The sequence below is a fragment of the Triturus cristatus genome, chromosome 5_2 (genome assembly GCF_964204655.1).
Source record: "Triturus cristatus chromosome 5_2, aTriCri1.1, whole genome shotgun sequence".
Lineage (NCBI taxonomy): Eukaryota > Metazoa > Chordata > Amphibia > Caudata > Salamandridae > Triturus > Triturus cristatus.
Window position 1 is genome coordinate 1,078,629,022 of NC_140588.1, and position 24,251 is coordinate 1,078,653,272.

The 24,251-nt window shown below is 48.6% G+C and overlaps 1 protein-coding gene across 1 annotated transcript in view; it reads right to left on the reverse strand.

The window, feature by feature from the left end:
- IL2RG (interleukin 2 receptor subunit gamma) overlaps window positions 1-24,251 on the reverse strand; it is a 308,376-nt gene that overhangs the window by 217,490 nt on the left and 66,635 nt on the right. Inside the window, exon 2 of the mRNA XM_085608415.1 lies at window positions 2,995-3,085. Within this exon, the coding sequence (XP_085464541.1) occupies window positions 2,995-3,085 (91 nt within the window). The remainder of the gene's footprint in view (window positions 1-2,994; window positions 3,086-24,251) is intronic.

Sequence of the window (24,251 nt, forward strand, 5' to 3'; positions counted from 1 at the left end):
CAACACACGGTCGCGTGACAGGAATAGCATCTTCCAGGGAACGGATTTTAGTAGGGCTCTTAAGAGACCAGCCTTTGCAGGCACAGCTATAAGGGCCGACTAGAGGGTCCACAGGCTTGCAGGCACTTCCTCTGGACAATCGCCTTATGGACAGCAGCTCGGACCGTGTGTAAAACACCATACCTACCGGAATCGGCGATACAACACCACGACGAGAAACCGAGCCTGCCCAGCCTTGCGCTGCCTCGACGCGGACGAGCGCAGACGGGCAGGACTCTGGCACGACTCCGGCTAAGCGACGGCGTCCACACCTGCGCGTCCCGCTGCGCGGGAGAGGGGAGCTTTAAGTAGGCTCACCAATCCCAGCGCGAGCGCGAGGACGCTCCAAGATGGCGCCCAAAGTTGCAATTACAGCCCTACCCAAAATGGCACCCACAGTGAACCACCCCCGAGATCCAGGCCCGCCAAAACGGCAGTGAGGGAGCCAATTATGTGCGGAATGAGGAGGGGGCAAGACCCAGCTAAAAACAAGGGAGAAGTGCAGCAAGGTAAATTAAAACAAATAGACAAAAAACGGGATTTTTAAAAAGCAAAGCGCCAGCAGCAGCGCTAGCAACAGCAAGTGCGCAGTAGAGTAAGCATCTGTCAAGGCCGGCTCAGAACTGAGTCCGCCTTAAGTAGGCTCACCAATCCCAGCGCGAGCGCGAGGACGCTCCAAGATGGCGCCCAAAGTTGCAATTACAGCCCTACCCAAAATGGCACCCACAGTGAACCACCCCCGAGATCCAGGCCCGCCAAAACGGCAGTGAGGGAGCCAATTATGTGCGGAATGAGGAGGGGGCAAGACCCAGCTAAAAACAAGGGAGAAGTGCAGCAAGGTAAATTAAAACAAATAGACAAAAAACGGGATTTTTAAAAAGCAAAGCGCCAGCAGCAGCGCTAGCAACAGCAAGTGCGCAGTAGAGTAAGCATCTGTCAAGCCTTACACCCCCCAGTGTGGCCTCTAGGAGGACAGTGGTGCCTTACACCCCCCACCCAATGTGGCCTCTAGGACAACAGTGGTGCCTTACATGCCCCAGTGTGGCCTCTAAGACGACAGTGATGCCTTACACGCCCCCAGTGTGGCCTCTAGGACGACAGTGGTGCCTTACTCGCCCCGTGTGGCCTCAAGAAGGACAGTGGTGCCTTACACACCCCCAGTGTGGCCTCTAGGAGGACAGTGGTGCCTTACATACCCCTAGTGTGGCCTCTAGAAGGACAGTGGTGCCTTACACAACCCCAGTGTGGCCTCTAGGAGGAAAGTGGTGTCTTACATGCCCCAGTGTGGCCTCTAAGACGACAGTGATGCCTTACACGCCCCCAGTGTGGCCTCTAGGACGACAGTGATGCCTTTCACGCCCCCAGTGTGGCCTCTAAGACGACAGTGATGCCTTACACGCCCCCAGTGTGGCCTCTAGGACGACAGTGGTGCCTTACACGCCCCGTGTGGCCTCAAGAAGGACAGTGGTGCCTTACACACCCCCAGTGTGGCCTCTAGGAGGACAGTGGTGCCTTACATACCCCTAGTGTGGCCTCTAGGAGGACAGTGGTGCCTTACATAACCCCAGTGTGGCCTCTAGGAAGACAGTGGTGCCTTAAATAACCCCAGTGTGGCCTCTAGGAGGACAGTGGTGCCTTACATAACCCCGGTGTGGCCTCTAGGAAGACAGTGGTGCCTTAAATAACCCCAGTGTGGCCTCTGGGAAGACAGTGGTGCCTTACATAACCCCAGTGTGTCCTCTAGGAAGACAGTGGTGCGTTAAATAACCCCAGTGTGGCCTCTAGGAGGACAGTGGTGCCTTACATAACCCCAGTGTGGCCTCTAGGAAGACAGTGGTGCCTTACATAACACCAGTGTGGCCTCTGGGAAGACAGTGGTGCCTTACATAACGCCAGTGTGGCCTCTGGGAAGACAGTGGTGCCTTACATAACGCCAGTGTGGCCTCTGGGAAGACAGTGGTGCCTTACATAACGCCAGTGTGGCCTCTGGGAAGACAGTGGTGCCTTACATAACCCCAGTGTGGCCTCTAGGAGGACAGTGGTGCCTTACATAACCCCAGTGTGGCCTCTGGGAAGACAGTGGTGCCTTAAATAACAACAGTGTGGCCTCTAGGAGGACAGTGGTGCCTTAAATAACCCCAGCGTGGCCTCTGGGAAGACAGTGGTGCCTTACATAACGCCAGTGTGGCCTCTGGGAAGACAGTGGTGCCTTACATAACGCCAGTGTGGCCTCTGGGAAGACAGTGGTGCCTTACATAACCCCAGTGTGGCCTCTAGGAGGACAGTGGTGCCTTACATAACCCCAGTGTGGCCTCTGGGAAGACAGTGGTGCCTTACATAACGCCAGTGTGGCCTCTGGGAAGACAGTGGTGCCTTACATAACGCCAGTGTGGCCTCTAGGAGGACAGTGGTGCCTTACATAACCCCAGTGTGGCTTCTAGGAAGACAGTGGTGCCTTAAATAACAACAGTGTGGCCTCTAGGAGGACAGTGGTGCCTCACATAACGCCAGTGTAGCCTCTGGGAAGACAGTGGTGCGTTAAATATCCCCAGTGTGGCCTCTAGGAAGACAGTGGTGCCTTACATCTCCATAGTGTGGTACCTTGCATGGCATTGGTGCCTTTCACTCCTTCAGTGTGATTCCTTGCACGACAGTGGTGCAGTATATAATCCCATGAGGGAGTGGCTGACATGGACTGTTCTGCTTCTGAGTGGCTGTCTAACTTTAGGAGAGAGAGTGAGAGAGAGAGCGAGAGAGAGAGCGAGAGAGAGAGAGAGAGAGAGAGAGAGACACACACAGAGAGACTGGGGGGCGGGGGTCAAACAGGGAGACAAAGAAGTGAGGATGGAAGAAATGGAAAGGACTTTGGGGCTGTAAAACGAAGGAAGAATTGCAGACACAAAGCAAGGACATGAGCTGGACAGGAAGTAGGTGCGACTGTCATATTTCACCTACCAGTAAAAGAGGGAATTGTTCACTTCCGGCCTTCCCTGACTGTTCCACATGCAGGTCATGTGCTCCTTGTTGAAAATGATGCACTCCACACCTGAAAAAGGAAATTAGACAGAGTGTCAGTAATGTGGCTTGAGGTTCTCACTAGCCTTCAGGCGCTATCTCCAGGATGCAAGTTTTGAGGATGGAACAGACAGCACTGTTGGCGCCCGGTGCTCTGAATCATTACAGGTGTGACAATATTTTTTGGCACCCCCCCACTCCATGACCTCCTCTTCAGATTTACTCACTACCACCCAGAAAAAGTGTCTCTCATCTCTCCATAGCTCCTCTCTCACATATGTTTCATTTATTTTCAAGTGCTGGTAAAGTCTAGATTTACCAATCTATTCAGCTATCCACATAAAATACAGATCTGTTCTTTGCAGCAGGCATATTAACCCTCTGGGATACTTTATGGTGAGTTCAAACTGCCCCTAGATAAAACGTTGATCTCTCTCTTTAGCAGGAATATTAATCACAAGAGTTATCTTGACATTTTTATTGCTGCCTGAAAACTGGACGTACAAGGAACTCTGCCGCAGGTGTATTTACATCATAAGTTATTGCTAAACACAGCGCCCCCCTCCCTCCAGGTCAGTGCTGCCCTTCTAGGTCAGCGCCCAGTGCGGCTGCACTGGTCCCACCCCCCTAATGCCGGCCCTGCTTAGAGAGCCATTGCCTAGCTCATTGGTAAAATCATAACAGCGTGTTCTTTCAATTTGCGCGCAATGTACAGCAGTGAGCCGCTCTGCCTACAAAGCATCGCTCAAGGGCTCTCTTACATGCATTACTGGTACCTCACACCAGCGCCACCCTGCACGTGCACTGATTTAGAGTGGGTGGTAACAGTAAATCCTGGCGGAGAATCCTCTGACGGAATTCAGTTCACCATTCTGTCCCATGGGGTAGTAAGGTGCACCCGCGGATTGTCTGCGAGACTTAGGGCCATATTTATGACCCATTTGCGTCACTTTTGTGCCACGCAAGGTGGTGCAAGAGCGAGGCAAACCTAAAGTCATATTTTTGAAGCTATGCAAAGCCATTGTGCTTGGCTTTGAAGGGCCTCAAGATTATGGAGTAATGAAATGCAGTGCACATCTCTGCGTTACATTGCTCTGTGCAAGGGAGGCATTGCACGGGCGGTGCGTGGATGGTCCCACACAACTCCCATGGTTTAAGACGCATTCCCAGATTTACCAAACCTGGTAAACCTGGCAATGAACCAAAAGGATACGCCTCCCAGGTGGGGCATAACCGGGAGAAATATCTTTATTTCTCCTCTTTGTTTCCTCTTTCCATGTGTGCAGCATTCAGCAGTACACATAGAAAGAGAATAAAGCCACTCAAGATTGTTTTTGAGCAGGAAGGTGTCCCTGTCCCTTCCTCTACAAAATCAATCCTGCGGGCAACACAGACACCCTTGCACCAAGGTGCAAAGGTGCTTGCGTTCTCGCTAGGCAGCCAAAATGGCGTCAATGCAAGGGTAAAGGACAGGAATGCACCGTATTGGATAAATACGACGCTTAGTACTTCATCCAAAAAAGAGGATGTTTCTTTACTATCAACTCCTCAAAGTTTGCACTGGTGCAAGAAGTAAAAGTGTTTTTGCACTATTTTTGCTCTTTGCCAAATGGGGAAAGGAGCGACCCTTATTCCACCCTTGTGTTACACAAACATCTCTGAACCACAACTAAAATGAACATCAGTTTCTGAGCACATTGCAAACATGTGTGAAACATCAATTGCTTATAATAAATGATTGCAAGCTCCCTGGGGCATAGCTAGACCTTTGGCCGCCTGTGGCGGTCCCTGTGTTTGCTGCCCCACGGCGCCCGCATGTAATGGGGGGGACATTGGCAAATCCTGCTTTTGCTGCCCCTGACGGCCGCAGGTAAGAGCGGAGGTGGGAAAGGCCACCGCCCCCAAAACTCATGCTGTCCAGGGCGGACCTCCCCCTGCCCCCTTGCTATGCCACTGAAAGCACCTCGCACGTTTGAGCCACTTTTTGCGCTGCAGTGGAACTTCCGTGTTTGAAAATGGGTGTAGATGTGTGCAGCCCAATCTGTTCTTTTCAAATAACTCACATTGTGGTGACTACAGCCACAGTTTATATATTGTTTGTATGGCTTTTTTTTTTTGTTTTTACTTTTTATTGTTTTCAGACGAAACCTCATTCAGTGCTTGACATAGGACAATCATAGGGCAAGTATAGTCAGTGTGCATCCAGAATCCCACCCACCCTCCCCTCACATAACAGTAGGTAATTGAGTCCAGACAGCACCTAAGATTGCGAGTTCCAATTCAAGGATGCGACCCGTGGTACCTCCTGGAGTATGGAGAATCCCTTCCATTGTCCATGGTCCTCAGGAGCCCCTTGTACACGGACCTGGCAATCCATTTTTTCACTTCCAGGGATAGCCCCAGTACTTAATTTGTAATAAAATAGGTGCTGGAACCCTCGTCAGGAGGTCACTAGAGTTGGCACCACCCATTGCCTCTGCTAACGCTCCCAAAACAAAACTAGTAACCATCACTTGAAGCTGAATCCAGATAAAACTGAATTGATCCTAATCGGAGGGCCCTCAACCCCCTGGAACTCCAACCTCTGGCCCCCAGAGTTGGGGAATCCCCCCTTCCATTCTAGATCCAGGTTTGGATCCCTTCGGACACTTCTCCTCTTCACTGCAGCAGTAGTTCTGTTCATCCCCCCTTTCGTCCAGATCCATCATAAGCCTCGGCATCACTACTGACAGCGGCCTGTCGATGAAATCTCAGATTGGGTCAGTGGTTTCTACCTGTTTCTTCCAGATCCGGAGGATCAGGAAAATCAACAGATTTCTTACCACCGATGCCCTGACCCAAGTAGGACTGGCCTTAGACATCTCTTACATTGGCCATGCCAACTCTCTTTACTTTGGTATACCAGTATACCAAGCCGAAAGACTGCAACTGGCGCAAAATCAGGCCACAAGATTAATTTATCACCAGCCCAGAAGGCACTATGTCACCCCGATCATGAAAAGGTTACACTGGTTACCGGTTGCTGAACGCAGTGCATTCAAGTTGGAATGCTTCATATTTAAAGCGCTCCATGTCCAGCGTTTGTTTCCTCTTGGGGACAGAGATACTCCCCTACCTGGGATCTTAGGTCTTCCCACCTCAAACCTTTTAGTTTACTCCTTCAAAAAGTAAGAAACTGGGGCCCTAAGCTTGGCAGTCCTGGCCCCAACATTCTGGAATTCTCTTCCTCCTGATACCAGAGCAACAACTTTGTACTCTCAATTTAGGAAGCTTTTAAATTACTGGCTCTTTTGCCAGGCGTACGAATGAACTTCTCAGCGGCAGCACTTCCTAGATCTTAGCTCCATGAAACCGCTTGGTGCACGTGCGCTCAATAAATACCTTTAACATAACATAACCAGCACACTCCTAAAAGTGTGACAAGGCAGACTATATCAGGCCTCAAGCTGTCACCACCCATTGCCTCTGCTAACGCTCCCAAAACAAAACTAGTAACCATCACTTGAAGCTGAATCCAGATAAAACTGAATTGATCCTAATCGGAGGGCCCTCAAACCCCTGGAACTCCAACCTCTGGCCCACAGAGTTGGGGAATCTCTTGGGCAGCAGGTATTAATAATAAAACATCTATTGTTGTGCTCATCTCTAAATTAGACACCATGTGTCAGACTGTCATATGTACCGGTGTTGACAATTAAGTGCTGGTGCGTAGCCCTGGAAACCACTGGCTCAAATTCCTGTCCTTTAGACCACGTGTGCAGCCTGCACGCACCAATCCATATCATTGCCCTAGTGGTAAAACAATGGTAGAGAGGGTGATATCCACAGCCTAGCTATATAGAGCCTAACTACTACTACGGGCGGCTGGTAGCCTTAGCAAGTGGTGGGGTGAGCGACTTGTCATTTTGTGATGACTGCCCACCCTCCTCCTTTTCTCCCTTCTGTGAGTTGACACACCTCACAAGTCTCAAGACCCAGATAGTTGCAACCTTCCATGAGAGAGGCAAGTGAAAGAAGTTTACCTTCGCACTGGAAAAACACTCTGAAGATTGTCCATGATTGGTTCAAATGACCTTTGTTTGGCCAATGAGAGCGAAGAAAGATCCAGAAAGAAAGAGCTGCCTTTGTTCATGACGGACGTGCATCTTTATCTTCCTAAAAGTGCACCCTGGTTAACTCATCAGGGACCAGATCTCGCTTTCAAGATGGCGGGTCGACCCTCTGTGTTCTATCCAGTCTTACTTGGTCACTCCCTGTGTTTCGCAGGATGGTTTCAAAGAGATCGGAAACATATAATTTCATATCCTTGTGAGATAAAACTAACGGAATGCCCCAGATGTGGATATCGCTCAGTCGAGCAATCCTCCATGTCTTTGCATATCATGGTCAGCAGTCAACTTGACTCATCCAGTCCCATTTCCAATGTTTTCAACCTGTCTCCTTGCTTGTTGAGGTCTTTCAATTTATGTTGCAAGCTCAACATAACTGTTTTTTTCTGTAACTTCTCCCAATGCCAGCAGGAGGAGTCTTCAATTCTAGTTTGGTCCAAGTACTCCTGGGAATCTGCAGGCTAACAAGTGTTTCTTGTCGCTGTTCATTTTACCTGCTGCACGGCGGTGGAGGAAGGTCCTTGGGCTCTCACATTCCCCTGCCTCTGGTCATTATATGACTCATTTCAGTTGCCCGCGTGTTTGAGGATTTTCTAGGACTTCCTCCGGGTTGCATCTATCTTGGGGGCTAGGGCTTTGGGGCTTCATCTGTCCAAGGGCGCCCACGGCAGGAAGCTCCAAGACCTCCAAGTCATGCACTTATCAGATGGTCACTTCTGTGGTCCAGGAGACGCTAATCCCAGGCACGAAACTCCTGTATCGCTCGACGGCGAAGAGGATCCAGTGTGACATGCACACTAAGGAAAGGGGCCATGCTTTGCCTCCATCTTGAGTGTAGCAATTCGAAATCCCCAGAACTGAGCGGACAAGCTTCCCCCCCCACCCCCAAGAACACAATTTTTAGGGGGGGCACACCACCAGCTTCTATGCACCCATCAACTTCTGGTCACCATCAGAATATCTCGCCCTGTCCTCCACCCCCATTGTGTCTTGTGGGGGTTCTCCTGTGCCTCTGGCCGAGGAGCGCTACAGGCCACAGTTCCTCTGCCGTGGTGGGGGGCAGGTGGGTTCCCCTCAGACAGGCTGCTGCCTCTCCTTGGGGTCACGTGCTGCAGAGCTTCATAGCTTCTAACCAGAGGTTGGCGCCGACCTCCTGTGGTTTGCTGTCTCTGAGGTTCTTGCTCATAGTAGCCGGACCCTCTGGCCTGTGGTGATGCGACAGTGATCTGGGCCGCCAGTCCCACGGTACCTCTCCACGGTCAGGCATGCCCCATCTCCGCTGCACGCTCTCGCGTTTGGTGCTGGGGTGCTTGCTATGAGGGGGGTTCCTTGGGACTCCTTAGCTCAGCCTGTACGCCTGACCGCAGAACCGGGGGTCGCCATCTTGGGCCGGATCATGGGGCCCAGCTTTCACTTTGGGCGGGGGCTGCAGCAGTTGTCCCAGAATCTCTGATTTAACTCCTCCCACCAACCTCAGAAGATTGTCCAATCCAGTGCCATGTTCATGTGTTGTTGGGCTGTCCCTTCAGAGTAGCTCAACCTGCGCTTTCCTTTCTTGAGTGACAGGTAATGACACATATATATGTAAAAGACATACAGACAAATACATTGAGCAACTTTTTTCTTCTGCAGCTCGTGGTTTAATCGTTTAAAACTACTTAATATATAGGTGGGCTTTTATACTAAATTATTATCTAAATCACACTTGTTGACTGGTCGACAAAAGTATTCTTTGCTGTCAAATAATTTTCTTCCCATCTCTGATGAGGAACCCATGGGAAAACCTCTGAGCCACCTGCACCCTCTTTTCTTAAATACTTGAAACCCGACGAAAGGTGCAAAGGCACAGAACACGCTTCATATGTACACGGCATTTGCAATCATGGTAGGAAACAATGGCATGTAAAGTATTCGATTGGTATCGCGTACCAGACATGTATGTCTGTGTTGGTGTTCATGCAGCAACCCGAGCGCTGTGCGTTACATGATAAGGGGCGGGGGGCTTGGGGGTCCTTCTCCGAGATCATGCACATCAAGTGGAAATCGCACAAACAAATTCCAGACAGCAGATGCACATTAAACATTTTTTAGGCACAAGGATATTGAGTGATTTACCCAGAATCACACAATGTTAAACTAAGCACTGAAGCCGGGATGCAAACATGGGACCCCAGGCAGAAACCTCAGCAGCTCTGGTCACACCTCCTCCCTGAAACATCAATGATATTTAAAAGATCAGAGTATGTATAAGGTATTAACGTCCATAGTAAACATTAACAATACATTCATACCAACGATAGATGATAAAGGGCCGTGGTGCACCTACACCAAGCTTGGAGATGTTTCTGGATAGGACGGATCTCTGCAGATACTTCTACTCAGGGCATAGGGAGTCTAGTTGTAGTGTCTTGGACACACCTATCTGTAAGTATGAGCCACTCCGCAGCAGACCACCTTGATGCTGTGCCTGGGATCCGGGTCTGTGCAGGAGGGTGGGGTACAGATTGTGATTTTGGGAGTCAGAGCTAATGCCCCCTCTTTCACTGTCGATAACCTGCACCACTTGGTTTGGGGTGTTAGGAGATGGGACAGGGAAGTCATTCAAAATTGATTTGAAGTTGTAAGTTACACTGTAAATAAGTTTAGTTACCCCCGCCCAGCTTGTTATAGGCTCTGAATGCTTCATGTTTGGGGTGTGGAGCCGTGGTTTACATGCCATTATGGCGACCCTACACAATGCACCAATCCCTCACACATCTTGAGGTCACATAATTCCTCTAAGCTGACCCTAGCAACTCACAACATCGGAGGCCGCCACAAACCAAACAAACTCCTGGGAGAGCTGTGTTGGACTTGGCCCTTCCTAGGGGGATTTCCGTAAGACGTCATGTTTTTTGTCCTCCTGGTTTTTGCCGACTCTCTTTTCATGACCTTAGGACTCCGTGCAATTTCACACTGTACTGAAACGGGTAAGTGCACGCGCCCGTCCTGCCCATGTCAGGATAGGGTGCTTACTTGATTGGGTTAGGTGTTGTACCTGTGAGTGTCCCGTAAAAAGGTACATCACATACCCAGGGCAAGTGCTGCCTGTCAAAAATGTCTCACACTCAGGGTGACCGGTCGCACTCCATAGCCAACCCTGAGGGGGCTGTTCACCACCACCAAATTGGGGTAGGTGAGTGGCCGGGTACGTACATCTGCGTGTGCACTGTCCAGGTAGGTTTGAACCCCCATGTGTGTTTTCCCTACCTAGGGGGGTCGGCTCTCCTGATGGGACACTTCCTGGGTGTGGCCGATTCTCGTTAAGACATTGTGGCAGATATCAGCTTCCTGCAGCAGATTCACCTTCTCTGGACAAAGCAATATTGTAATCAATACTGTAACTTTCCCTATCAATGCCGTGTTTCGCCACCCTCCTAGATGGGAGGTTGACAATCTTACTGAGATCCAGACATAGGTTTGTGTGGCACAGCACCACATCAGGTAAGGCAGGGAGATGGTTGACGATTAGCGGGCAGTGGGCCAGGGTCCCAGTCATCTTAGTGGCAGACGCTGCAGGTAAGAGCGGTGAGGCGGTTGGGCCGGCTGGGGGAGGATTTCGAGAGACGACCACAAGGGAAATTTAAATAAATAATTATTTTTCCCTCGTGGTCTTCTCTCGAAATCCCCCCCAACCAGCCCCATCGCTCTTACCTGCAGCGGCTGCTTAGTGGTACTATATGTCCTAGTCAAGGACAGGTTAAATTCTTATTACACATCGTAATAATAATAATACAGCATTTTCTAGAGCGCGAACAGCTACCTCACAAGGAGGTGTCCCGGCGCTAGGAGCGGCAAAGACACAGAGACCAATTTTAAGCAATTAGCGCGGTTGGGTGAAGAGCCAGGTCTTCAACATCTGCTTAAAACAGGATTCAGAGGGGGCCTGCTGAAGCGCAGGGGGCAGGGAATTCCATAGCGCCGCCACCTTGGCCGAGAAGGTTCTTCCTCCCAGCCGGGCCCTTTTTGTTCGTGGAACTGCTAGCTGAACGCGGCAGTTGGAGCGAAGGGAGCGGGCCTGAGTATATCTCGGCAACCGAGCTCTCAGGTAGTTTGGGCAGGTGCCATACAGAGATCTAAAAACCAGCGTGAGTACCTTAAATTTGATCCTGTTGGCTACTGGTAGCCAGTGAAGTGAAAGAAGGTGCGAAGAGACTGAATGCTTAAATGGAATACGCATTAACTGTCTCTCAGCCGCATTCTGGACCATTTGCAATCGCTGAATTAGGTACTTTGGCAAGCCCAGATAGAGGCCGTTAGCGTAATCCAGTCTTGATGTTACTGTAGCATGGATTACTGTTTTTCGGCAACTCTCAGGTAAAAGACGCAGAATCTTCCGTAGATTCCTCAACTTGCCTAGACAGCATCCAGCTACCTGTTGGATATGCGAGGCAAAGGACAGGTTATCGTCCCAACGCACGCCCAGATTTTTTGCCGTTTGGCTAGGCGAAGGGGCCGGTCCCATCGCTGCCGGCCACCAAAGCTCAGATGGGGGAGAGGAACCTTTTCCAAAGAAAATCACTTCCGTCTTGTCCGCATTAAGTTTCAATTTGTTGGTGTTCATCCAACGCGCGACGTCTTGAAGACAGCCCTTGAAGCTTGAAAAGGCTGCCTCTGACACCTCCGAATATGGAAACACCAGTTGGGTGTCATCAGCATATGAGATTGCCTTGACCCCCCAATTGGCAATCAACGTAAAAAGCGGAGCCAGGTAGATATTAAATAATAATGGGCTAAGTGCCGAACCCTGAGGGACGCCACAACTGAGAACCTTAGGTGCTGAAGAAACGGTCCCCAATGCCACCTTTTGGGTTCTCTGAGTCAGATACGACTGTATCCAACCCAGCGCCTGGTCTTGGAGGCCTACCTCTATCAGTCGCTTCAACAGCCCTGCGTGGTCAACCGTATCAAAAGCTGCCGATAGATCCAGGAGCACCAGCATGGCTGAGTCTCCCGAATCCATCGACCACCTCACTGATTCAGCCACCTCAATCAGAGCTGTCTCGGTACTGAAACCGGGTCTAAAACCTGACTGCGTTTCGTGCAGTATCCTATTTTCCTCCGTAAATTTACTTAGCTGCCGCTGGATAACTTTCTCAAGCATTTTGCCCGGTGCAGCCAGCAGAGAAATTGGACGAAGGTTACTAAAGTCCGTGGGGTCCCCATTTGTTTTTTTTTTAATGGGAGGAGGGTGGCATGTTTCCATATCTCCGGGAACACCCCGGAGGAAATGGACGAATTCCAGATGTGCTGTAAAGTGGGAGCCACAAAGTCAGCCATTATGCTCCAAAGCTTAGGTGGACAGGGGTCGTCAGGTGACCCTGACTTACAACGTCTTAATTCCTGCATGACCGAGGTCAGAGCTATAGGCTGAAATTGAGCCAAAGAATCACCAGTCACCTCTTTGACAACCAGATCTGTCTTCACCGTCCTCCTCTCAGGGCCGAAGGACTCATAAACTCGCTTAATTTTTCGGTCAAAGAAATCAGAAGTGCTATCGCAAAATGTGACCGACGGAGGTACCTCCCTCTCAATACATCTAGGTTTGAAAAAGGACTGAACCACCTTAAAAATTTCCTTGCTTGAGTGTTCTGCCTGCTGAATCGATGCCACAAAGAACTGTTTTTTAGCCTTTCTAACAGCCTTCTGCAATTTTTTGGAGGCTTCCTTGTATCGGGCTTTTTCCAGGGTCCCGTAATTTACCCTCCAGAGCCTCTCTAGCCTCTTGCACGCTGCCTTCTCTACTCTAAGGTCCAGCGAAAACCAGGGAGCGGAAGGGGATTCCCTCTTGGACATTGTGCGTTTTGCTGGGGCAATGGACGACACCATGTTCCCAATCCAGTCATTAAACTGCTGTGCATCAGTGTTGGCATTCGAGGTTAGAGTTGGTTTATTCTGAGCCAACACAGGGCCCATATTGGCAGGGACTAGCTTCTTCCATTGTCTCCTCATAAAGGAGCACTTGCTTGTCGCAGGTTTATCCGCCGCTAGATTTATTTTAAATGGAATGAGCGCGTGGTCAGACCAGGCTAGTGGCAGTGCCGCCTCCATCGTCACGTTTTTAATGTTGGAAAGAATTAAATCAAGCGTATGACCCGCTCTATGTGTGGGGCCATCATTGATTAGTCTCAAGTTGGCTGCATTCAATGTGGCCCTCAATGTCTCTGCAGGGGCGCAACCCTCCTTATCCACATGGATGTTAAAATCCCCAACTGTGAGGAAATGAGGGTGAAGGAGGGAACTCTGCACGATCACATCCAACAGAGCTGTCAGGTTGGGCTCATCCCCACCAGGAGGGCGGTATATAACTAGTCCCGCTAGTGATAGCTGAGGTCCCACCTGAAGGCAAAAGTGTAGTCCCTCCAGTCCCGGAATCAGGGTTGGGGCAGAGGATGTTCGTATAAACTGCTCCTTGAATATAGCAGCCACCCCCCCTCCTCTTCTAGCGCCTGCCCTGTTAGAAAAACACATTTTGTAACCTGGGGGTATCGCCAGCGCAATGGCGGTCACATTGTCCTCATTAAGCCAGGTTTCTGTTAGAAACAGAGCATCCCTCTCATGACCTTCCAATAGCAGCCAAATGTCGTCTGCATGCTTCGGTAGGGATCTACAATTTAGGAGGCCAGCTCTGAAACCTCTGCTAATGAGTGGCCTGGGCTTGGTATACACCTCCTCCCCCCCCACTGCCCCTCGCACCCAGAGATTTCCCACAAGCCCCACATGTCTGAGGGAAGGTGTCAGACCATAGGTCTATCCTATGAGCGCAACACACAGCATCCGTGTTGAGCGCCCACAGATCTTCTCGCGACCACACAATCCTTACCTCTGAAATTCCTTCACTGACAGCATGCCTGGCCCCGGCCGCAGTCTGGTCGCGGACGGGCGCAGACAGGCTTGCCTTTGGCACGCCTTTGGCGCGCCGCCAGCGCGCCCGCAACGTGCGTCCACTGCGCAACAGCCAAGGCATCTGCTTTAAGGAAGGGAAGGCGTGACAACTAGAGCGCCAACCCCAGAGCACCGGAAGTTGCTATACTCCCTCCACAGCAATCGGGACTACACCCGCGGTGGAACGGGGAGGGGCAACCAGCCGCTACAGATACGGTAAAAACAATTCAAATACAATTAAAATAGCGCTATACTTGCAGAAGCATTTTTGTGCAAATAGCAATTTAACCGATATAAATGTAGGTTTTAAGGTGCAAAATGGTGCGAGATAACCTTTAAATGAACAGTAGCGATCTACATGCAGTTTTTAAAAAAGGCAGAGCACAGATTCAATTACAGAGCTAGTAACAGGTCTCGGTGACTCTGTATTTCTGCGCGCGTCCGCTGCACGACAGCCAAGGCATCTGCTTTAAGGAAGGGAAGGCGTGACAACTAGAGCGCCAACCCCAGAGCACCGGAAGTTGCTATACTCCCTCCACAGCAATCGGGACTACACCCGCGGTGGAACGGGGAGGGGCAACCAGCCGCTACAGATACGGTAAAAACAATTTAAATACAATTAAAATAGCGCTATACTTGCAGAAGCATTTTTGTGCAAATAGCAATTTAACCAATATAAATGTAGGTTTTAAGGTGCAAAATGGTGCGAGATAACCTTTAAATGAACAGTAGCGATCTACATGCAGTTTTAAAAAAAGGCAGAGCACAGATTCAATTACAGAGCTAGTAACAGGTCTCGGCAACTCTGTATTTCTGCACACGTCCGCTGCGCGACAGCCAAGGCATCTGCTTTAAGGAAGGGAAGGCGTGACAACTAGAGCGCCAACCCCAGAGCACTGGAAGTTGCTATACTCCCTCCACAGCAATCGGGACTACACCCGCGGTGGAACGGGGAGGGGCAACCAGCCGCTACAGATACGGTAAAAGGAGATACGTACAGGAGATAATTGACTAAAATTAATTATAACTGAGGAGGGACTCCTAAACTTTCAATAGATGGGAAGACCCAAGGGGATTCTTGAGTCTAGTTGATGCTTGATCTCACCCACACCCGTTGTCAACTGATTGCACGCTTCTCAAACTTGCACCAAATATATGCCTGCATTGATTAACACTGCTTGACCAACTTGATTTGATTTGTGCATTTATATAGCGCATGATTGCCCAGGGGCATCTAGGCGCTGATACCAGCGATACCAGCGAATCCAGTAAGGTGCAGATGAAACTGTGGATTAACATGGTAGTTTGCAAAGAGCCAGGTTTTTAGCGATTTCCTAAAAGATAACAGCGTAGGGCTGTTCTTTATGCAGGCCGGAAGCGGGTTTCATGTTTGGACCGCCCCTACCAAAAAGTTTCTTCCGCCCCATCAAGCTTTCTTGAACCTGGGAGTTTGTAGGAGTTTGCTATGTGCGGATCTTAGGTTTCTGGAAGGCACATACCAGTTCAGGTGTTTCTTCAGGAGTTGCGGACCGGCACCGTGCAGTGCCTTAAAAGCTCGGCATTGGGATTTAAACTTGATCCTCTTGTTTCCTGGGAGCCAGTGCAAGAATCTCAGACAGTGGGAGACTGGCTGGGACCTAGGGATATCCAGCAGTAGTCCAGCTGCCGCATTTTGGAGGTGCTGTAGCCTCTGCAGAAACTGAAACTGGATGCCCATGTACAAAGCATTGCCGTAGTCTGATCTGGACAGGGTACTGCTGTTGCAAGTGTTTCCAGGGAGTCGGGCGTGATAAAAGGGCGAACTCTCAGGATCATTTTTAAGATGAAAAAAATAGTTGAGGTGAGTGTATTGATCTGATTTTTTAATGTCAGTTTGTCATCAAAGATGAACCCTAAGTTTTATACCTTCTGCACTGGAACTGGCAAGTCTGCCCAAACTGGGGGTGCCAACACCTGGGTGACTAAAAGGAGGTGTCAGTGCCTAACAGAAGGACCTCTGTTTTTCCGCTGTTCAATTTTAGGCAGCTGGACCTCGTCCACGGGTTTAACTGCGTCACGCAGCTGTTCAATCGTCCAGCTGTCTCTTCAGCGTTGCTTGAGACTGACACCACTAACTAGGAGTTGCCAGCGTCTGAGACCACAGAGAAGCCGTGCCGTCTGATGATTGTAGCTAGCGGGGTCACATAGAGATTAAAATGCGTAGGGCTCAGAGACGAGCCCTGTGGCACCCCGCTGGGGAGTTTAAATTGCTCGCACGAGAAGGCTCCGGACTCTACTAATTGAACCCTATTGGAGAGAAATGATGTCAGCAGCTTAAGGGCGATGCCTCTGATTCCCAGTTCTGCTAGCCTGTTGGCTAATATTTCATGGTTCACTGTGTCAAAGATCATCGATAGATCTAACAAAATGAGGGCGGCCTTACCCCCCAGCGTCCAGCATTGCTCTTAATTCTTCTGCTGCCATGGCCAGAGCTGTCTTAGTGCTGTGCCCCTCCCGGAACCCATATTGTGAGGGATCTAGAAGGTCCATGGAGGACATAAATGCAGTGAGCTTTGCATGTAGTGTTTTCTTCAGCACCTTAGCTGGGAAGGGTAGACTGGAGATAGGTCGGGATACAACACCTAGATGACATCAGAAACCAGGTGCAGTATTTTAGGAGGACAAGGGTCGGATGCAGCCTCTGATTTTGACGTTTTTACCACCTGGATAATCTGTTCTGTGGGAGGGGGGGAGAAGGAAGTGAACAGATTAGGTGGGAAAGGAGATGTAACTGCTAGAGGGTGTAGGAGAGTAGGATCTGCTTCTTATGGTTACCTCCACGTTTTGCTGATGTTTCACTGTTTTTCAACTTTAGTCTGGCTGTGGCCCTGCTATCCAGGGCCCCAGTCTAGCTGCTTCCTCTCTAAAGTGATTACATGTACTTTATATACACCACAGATTGGATTCTGGTGTACCCTTACAAGTCCCTAGTATATGATATACTATATACCCAGGGCATAGGTACGCCAGAAGCCTCTCAGGGGCTGAAGCATGTATTATGCCACCCCTGGGAGACCATTTAAAATGACACAACAGGTCTGCTACAGCAGCCTGTGTAAGGTGGTGTATGCACCCCTTACTTAGATATAGGTTCACTATATCTCTCTATATCACTGCACATATAAACCTATCAGTCACCCCTATAGCAGGCCTTACCAATCCTGATGGCAGGGTGCTGGGTTTTATTTATTTATTTTTAATTTTTTTATTTGAAGTTCCACAAGTACATATATACACAGCCGAAAGAAACATACAATACAATTGACTTTTCCAGCAGCAACGAACAGAGAGAAAGCAAAAGAATACTATTCAGAGAAATAATCTGATAATGGTTGCCAAATAGCCATGCCCAATTTCTTTTTACGCGTTTTTTTCAAGAAATACATACTAATTTCTAAATTATATATATTAAATAGTTTGGCTCGCCATAAATCAAAACTCGGTGCCTCAGGTTGTAACCAGGCAGTGGCGACAGAAAGTCGCGTTACAGCTGCAATGATGAACAAAAAGTAGCGAAATTTACAAAAAGGCTGACCAATAGATGACGCCCCATCAATCCCTAATAAAATTATACTTGAAGAGACTGTGATTGGTTTACCTAAAATGTGAAACAGAAAACTTTCAATTTGGTTAAAAAAGGAACGTAAGGAGGGACAGGAAAAAAAGATGTGCACTATATCAGCGTTGCCAGCTTGGCAACGAAAACATTCCCCAGACTTTGAAGCTTGTGAAGGGTTACCCCATTTCATAATAACCGCAGGAGTGTAATATAAGTTAAAGAAAGTTTTAAAGTGCTGGGCTTTTAGTGAAGCAGAATAAAAAATCTTGTGAGCCATATCGATGGAGTCTTCAATATGAATAGAGGGAGATGAAAGCCAAGTCCTCCACTTTGCATTAATTTTATCAAGATCATCTGATCTAGAATCCAATAATATCTGATAAATAGAACCTATTCGTAGTTGCGATCTCACAGCATCAATAATACGAATAGAAACAAGATGAGAAGTATATTTCTGTAGAAAATCCCGAATCTGAAGAAATTAAAAAAATTGAGTGTTGGCTTGGTCAAATTTCTCTTTAAGTTCATCAAAAGAAAGATAAACGCCATCTAAAGAAACAAAAGCCCCTAATCGAATGATCCCCTTAGAATGCCATTGGCGCGCTATAGAATCAAAACAAATTGGAGGTAACAAATGAGGTGCAACAAGAGGGGTATAGACTGTATATTTAGGAATATGAAACATCTTTGTAAGACTTTTCCAAACAGAAAAGGCAGAAGCAATAATTTTGAAACGAGTACGTTTATAACAACTGCCATCAGCTTCAGTTTGCAGACAGTTCTTAGCACAGCAACCTAGAGCCATCTGGTAGATAGTAGGGGCTTCTGAGGGATTACCTGCTTCTTCCCCTGCAAGAAGGATACGCATCTTCAAAAGTAAGCATGACATTTGACATAGCCCAAAGTCAGGGACAGCCCAACCACCACGAGCAGATGGTAGCGTCATCAGTCGGGAGGCTCTGCGAATCTTACCAGGGGCCCACAGGTATTTCTCACAAAGTGACTGAAGCTGCCTAATCTGTGGCTTTTTGACTAATAAGGGAACAGCGCGAAAGAAGTAAAGTACTCTTGGTAAGATAACCATTTTTAGCAAATTGGATCGGCCTACAAGAGTAAGATGAAGACTCTGCCAAGAATCCAGGGTGGACTTAGTTTTATCCAAAATATCATTCCAATTGGTTGAAATCATATCATTTAAGTTAGATCTAATCTTGATGCCAAGGTACACCACTTCCTCCACTACCCTGGGATCGATTGCTGTAGCCGGATTTGTACAAAGACATTGAGTTTTGGCAGAGTTTAACTTATAGCCTGAGTATCTACCAAAAGAATTAGCAAGCTGTTCAATGACCGGCAAGGCAGTGTCAAGGTTAGAGGTGACCACAGTAATATCGTCCGCATAAGCGAAAACAATATAGGGCTGGTTCTGAACAATAAAAGGAGGAATCTGCGTGTTTAAATCCAGCATCTTCACAAAAGGATTAATATAAAAAGCAAAAAGAAGAGGAGAACAGGGACAACCCTGACGGGTCCCCCTGCAAATCTGAGCCACCTCCGATTTAATTCCTATTGCGCATATCTTCGCAGTAGGAGCCTGATAGAAAACCCGAAGAGCACGGATAAAACCGCCCCCAAACCCCATGCGCGCCATTATCTCCCAAAGAAAGTTCCATGCAACCCGGTCAAAAGCCTTCTCGGCGTCGAGCAGGACGAGACCCAGACTCCACCTGCGCAACGTCGAGAAGAGCGACAACCCGGCTAGCATGGTCAACCGTACCCCGACCAGGAACAAACCCATGTTGCTGTGATGAAACCAAACCAGCAACAAATGGGGCCATTCGATTAGCAAGGAGTTTGGCATACAGCTTACCATCGCAGTTAACCAAGGAGATGGTGCGGTAGGATCCCGGCTGATCAGGAGGCTTCCCCTTTTTAGGGAATATAACAATATGCGCATCATCCCAAGATTGAGGTGGGGATCCCTGCCTGGCCGCCTCAAAAGTCTTCAGCATATCCTCTCGGAGTTCATGAAAAAATACCTTATAGACCTCCATAGGGAGGGTGTCTGGACCAGCAGCCTTTTCCGAAGGCATTTTAAATAATGCCCGATCAATTTCCTCAAAGGTGAAAGGCATATCTATTTCCTCTACTTCAGACTGGTCTAGTTGTTCCCAAGTCAGTGCAGGAAGCCCCAGATCCATAGGAAGATCCCCAACATTCGGTTGGCTATATAATTCAGAGTAAAACAGGTGAAACACCTTCATAATAGTCTAAGGATCATAGATCAATGAACCCTGAGCGTCATGTATGGCTTTAATCTTTGAAACCTGACTTTTTGCACGTATTCTTTGAGCCAGAAATCTCCCTGAAGATTCACCAAACTCATAAAGCTGTCTCCGGTAAAGGTGATGTTTAAGAGCTATCTCCTGGGCCCATATAAGATTGATATTGGTTTTGCACTGGGCAAGCCTAGTTAAAATTTCTTTGGTATCTGCTGCTGCTCGAAGCTGGGTGGCAAGGTCCAATTCAGCGTTCCGAAGAAGTAAAAGAAGCTCTGACATTTTATGTTTAAGTGACTTTTGAACAAAGAATCCATAACTGAGGACTTCCCCACGAAAACAGGCCTTAAAAGTATCCCATACACAGGCCGGAGAGGCAGATCCACGGTTACACAAAAAGAAATTGTGAATCCATTTTTTCATATGATCTACAAAAAGAGGATCATATAACAATTTTCTGTCAAACGAGAAAGCCTTAATACCTCTAGAAATAGCGACATTATAAAGGGAAATAACTAAGGGAGCATGGTCAGACATTAATCTAGGATAAATTTGAGTTTGAGTACTGTGAGCCCAGGCCATGGACACAAAAAAATAATCTAAACGAAATAATTTGCTATGGGGTGAAGAAAAAAAATATACCCAGGATCATGTGGATAAATTGTATTCCAAACATCTGCCAGCCCGTGGTCATTCATTAAATTATGCAGAGCTCGGAAAACTTTAGGTTTACGACCCGTATAAACATACGAAGGGGAACAAGCCCAGTCACCAGATAAATGAATGTTCAAATCTCCACAAAAAATTAGTGGAGTGGGCCACAGAGCAAGTTCCCCATTTAGATAATTAAAGATGTCAGGTTCATCTGCATTGGAGCCATATACCGTACAAAGGGTGAATTTTGTCTCCCCCACTAAACATTCGAGGATGGCCCACCGGCCATGGTTATCCACCAAAGATCGCCCAGGAAGGACTAAAGAGGGTCTAGCTAAAATAGCCACCCCTCGCGTCGTATCAGATTGTTTGGAGAAAGCGAGTGTAGTATATCCCAGATCAACTAATTTCTGGCTGTGGGTCCAGGAGATATGCGTCTCCTGCAAGCAGATGATATCTGGGTTAATAATTTTTAATTCAGCCTGAATCTTCTTGCGCTTATCATAATTGTTAAGGCCACAAACATTATATGTGACTATTCTTATCCCCTTATTAGCCATGGACCAATATGCAATGAGTTATCCCTAAGTTTAAACCTTTTCATGAGGAGAAACTGATAAACAGCAATAAAAAAAAGAGTAAAAATCTGAAAATGTACTGTGGAACAATTTTTAATTAAAGACCCCCCCCAGAACTTCCCACCCCTACCCCCACCCCACACAACCTTCCCTCGAACACCCACCCCCCAACACCCTCCCTTACCAGAGGCAATGGGACCTAAGCCCCTGTGATGGGAAGCTGGTGACGCTCCCTGTGGTGCCCCCCCTGAACCACCCACATACTAGCGAAAGAAAAAAAAAAAAAAAGGGAACCTACGGAGAGGACCTATTTATATTCCCAACTTATGCCTTTCCTGACTCAGGATCCAGACTTAAGTGAATATAAATAATCCTTAGCCTGGATTTCAGAAGAAAAAAACTTATTCTGGCCCTGATACACAATTTTGAGCTTTGCAGGGTTAAGAAGAAATGCTTGACCCCCCTTAGCTTGAAAGAGAGGTATTAGTTGGCGGAGCTGCCACCTCCGAACAACTGTCTCATGGCAGAAATCAGGCCTGACAAAGAAATTAACCCCTTTGGCGGATCTCTTCTGGTTAGGTGTAGCGAGATCATAAACGGCTTCTCGTGCAAGAAAATTATTTATAGAAATCAAAATAGCACGGGAATAGGGAGTCTCTAGTCCAGGACGAGCAGCTTGTGGTTTACTATGGAGAGGAAAGCAATGGGCTCTCTGAATCTCGACCTCCCAGTCCCAGTGAGTGAGTTCAGGAAAAGCTTCAACAAACAGTTGAATAACAGATTGTCTCGTATCGGCCCCTTCTGCCCCCTCCGGGATACCCAAAACCCGTAGGTTATTCCGTCTCAGCCGGTTTTCCAATTCAGTTAACTTCCATGAGACATCTTCTTTTTGATTCTTTAACTCGTTGACCACTCCTCTCTGTGTTGCCACTTCGTACTCTAGAACAGAAATACGAGATTCTGTCTCCCCTACTCTGGTGCCGATCTCAGAGCATGTCTTGCTTATGCGTCTGATTGCATTTTGATGCTTGCGACAAGCCCCCTGCATTCTGGCATTCTCAAGTCTTGACTCAGCCCTGTGAGAAAGCATTGTATCGTAAATCGTTTCAAGAGTAATCGGCCTGTTAAGATCAGCAGAGCTAACAGCGGCTGAGGCCCCCTCACTCCCGTCGTGGCCATTTGTTGGTGGTTGAGTGGTTGAGAACGAGTAGTCCCAGGCCAGATTCTCCACCGGAGGGTCAGAGGTGGTATTAGTTAGTGCAGATGTTTCAGACAAGACCTGTGTGCCTGAAGGCTTAACTTTCCGAACTGTGCCATCGAGTGGGGGCATATTCCTATAGCCATCCATCAAACAATCGTCAATCTCGCCCTGGCTAATAGTTCCAGCGTCAAACTCAGCCCAGTCTCTGCCAGTAACATCGTCATCCTCAGAAGTAGATGCCCCATCAGAAAGAGAAAAAAATTTGTCCAGCACATCATTAACGTGAATGAGCTCAGCTCCTCCTATAGCCTTGATCTTAACCACTGAATCCCCCCCACTAGCCCCTAGCAAGGGCTCGGCCTCTAGGATATCACCTGACACAGCGACAGCCCTGCCGGTGGGGGGAGGAGGGTTAACAGGAATAATGGGGACTATAAGTCCCATAATGCACCCTGCCGGTTGGCTATCCACCTTAAGCTCGGGAGCTGTAATGTCCAGGGGGGTTTGTACTCCCCCATACTCTTGGCCCAAGTAGTCGTTTGATTGAGAGCTGAGCTGAAGAGGGTTGGAGGACAGCTCCAGGGGAAACTCATTACTAAAATTTTTAGGTATGCTTTGTTTCAAGGAGCGTTTGGTAAACAGGGGGGCAGTAGCCTTGACAGAAGCAAAAGCAGAAGCAGCCGGGGTCTTACCAGCAGATGTCTTCACTAAGTCCATTTGCCCGTTTGCTGAAGGAGATTTCTGCATCTTCGAAGGTCCGCCGGAGTTTCCTGAAGTAACCGTACAAGTTGTGGGCTGTACGCTGCGAGGCTTATTGCTCCTGGCAGAGGTCTTACTAATTGATTTGGCTGGCATCTCTCCACGAGCCCTCTGAGAGCCACCAAACACCACAGTAACAGAAGCGGCAGAAAAGCTACGGGCAGAAAAACGGAGAACGCTGATAGCTCAGAGAAACCAATTGCCTCTGTGCAAAGCCTGCAGGGATGCAGCTGCGAGCCAGATCATCGTCGGAGAGCCTCGGACATCGCCACCTCCTAAACGTAAGTAAACGGCTAAACCAGCATCTCACACCGGGGGTCAAACTGCAAGTCCTCTCGGTGGCGGCATCAGTAGGGGAGCACCAACGACAGGGAGAGTTAGTCCAGCTTGCTCGGCCGAGGTTCGGCCGCCATCTTGCCGTGCATCGCCGGACTTGGGTGCTGGGTTTTAAGTGAGAGGGTGCACATGCATGAGCTGAGCCCCCCTGCAGCCTTCGGAACATTTATTCCGGGGTTGTTTGTGATGCAGCCAAACCATAAACTCTTAAGTGCATTACAACCTCACGGTAAATGCTAACTTTGGAATAGCTGCATGGAAACATGTCGTGTTTGGTGTCAAACACCTTGGAATCATACCTCCCCGCCAGTAACTGGCGGGGAGGTATGATTCCACCCTACTAGAGGGAGAAACATGACTTCACCGGTACACCCGGTACCAGCTTCACAGACCCTGGCATCACAAAATGGATGCTGCCAGCCACAGACACGAGTCTGCCAGGGGCTACCAGCCCCTGCTCAGGCACGAAACTGGACAAAGGATATGGGTGTAGCCATCCCTCTGTGCTGACCCTCCCATAGGTGGGTCCCCAGAGTTTGTCCCACCCCTTCCGTGGGTATAAAGTAGGAACCCCTGACTACAGGACTTTAGATTTACCTGGATGAAACTCTGCTACAGAATCCCAGAACTTCTACTATCTACACAACGTTGGATGGCCGAAGAATCTCCCTTGGAGTAAAGGAGTTACTCTCCTGCAAGGCAGGCACCAAAGACGCATCTGTCCGGTTTGCAACTACGCAGCTCCGGAAGGACTCCGAA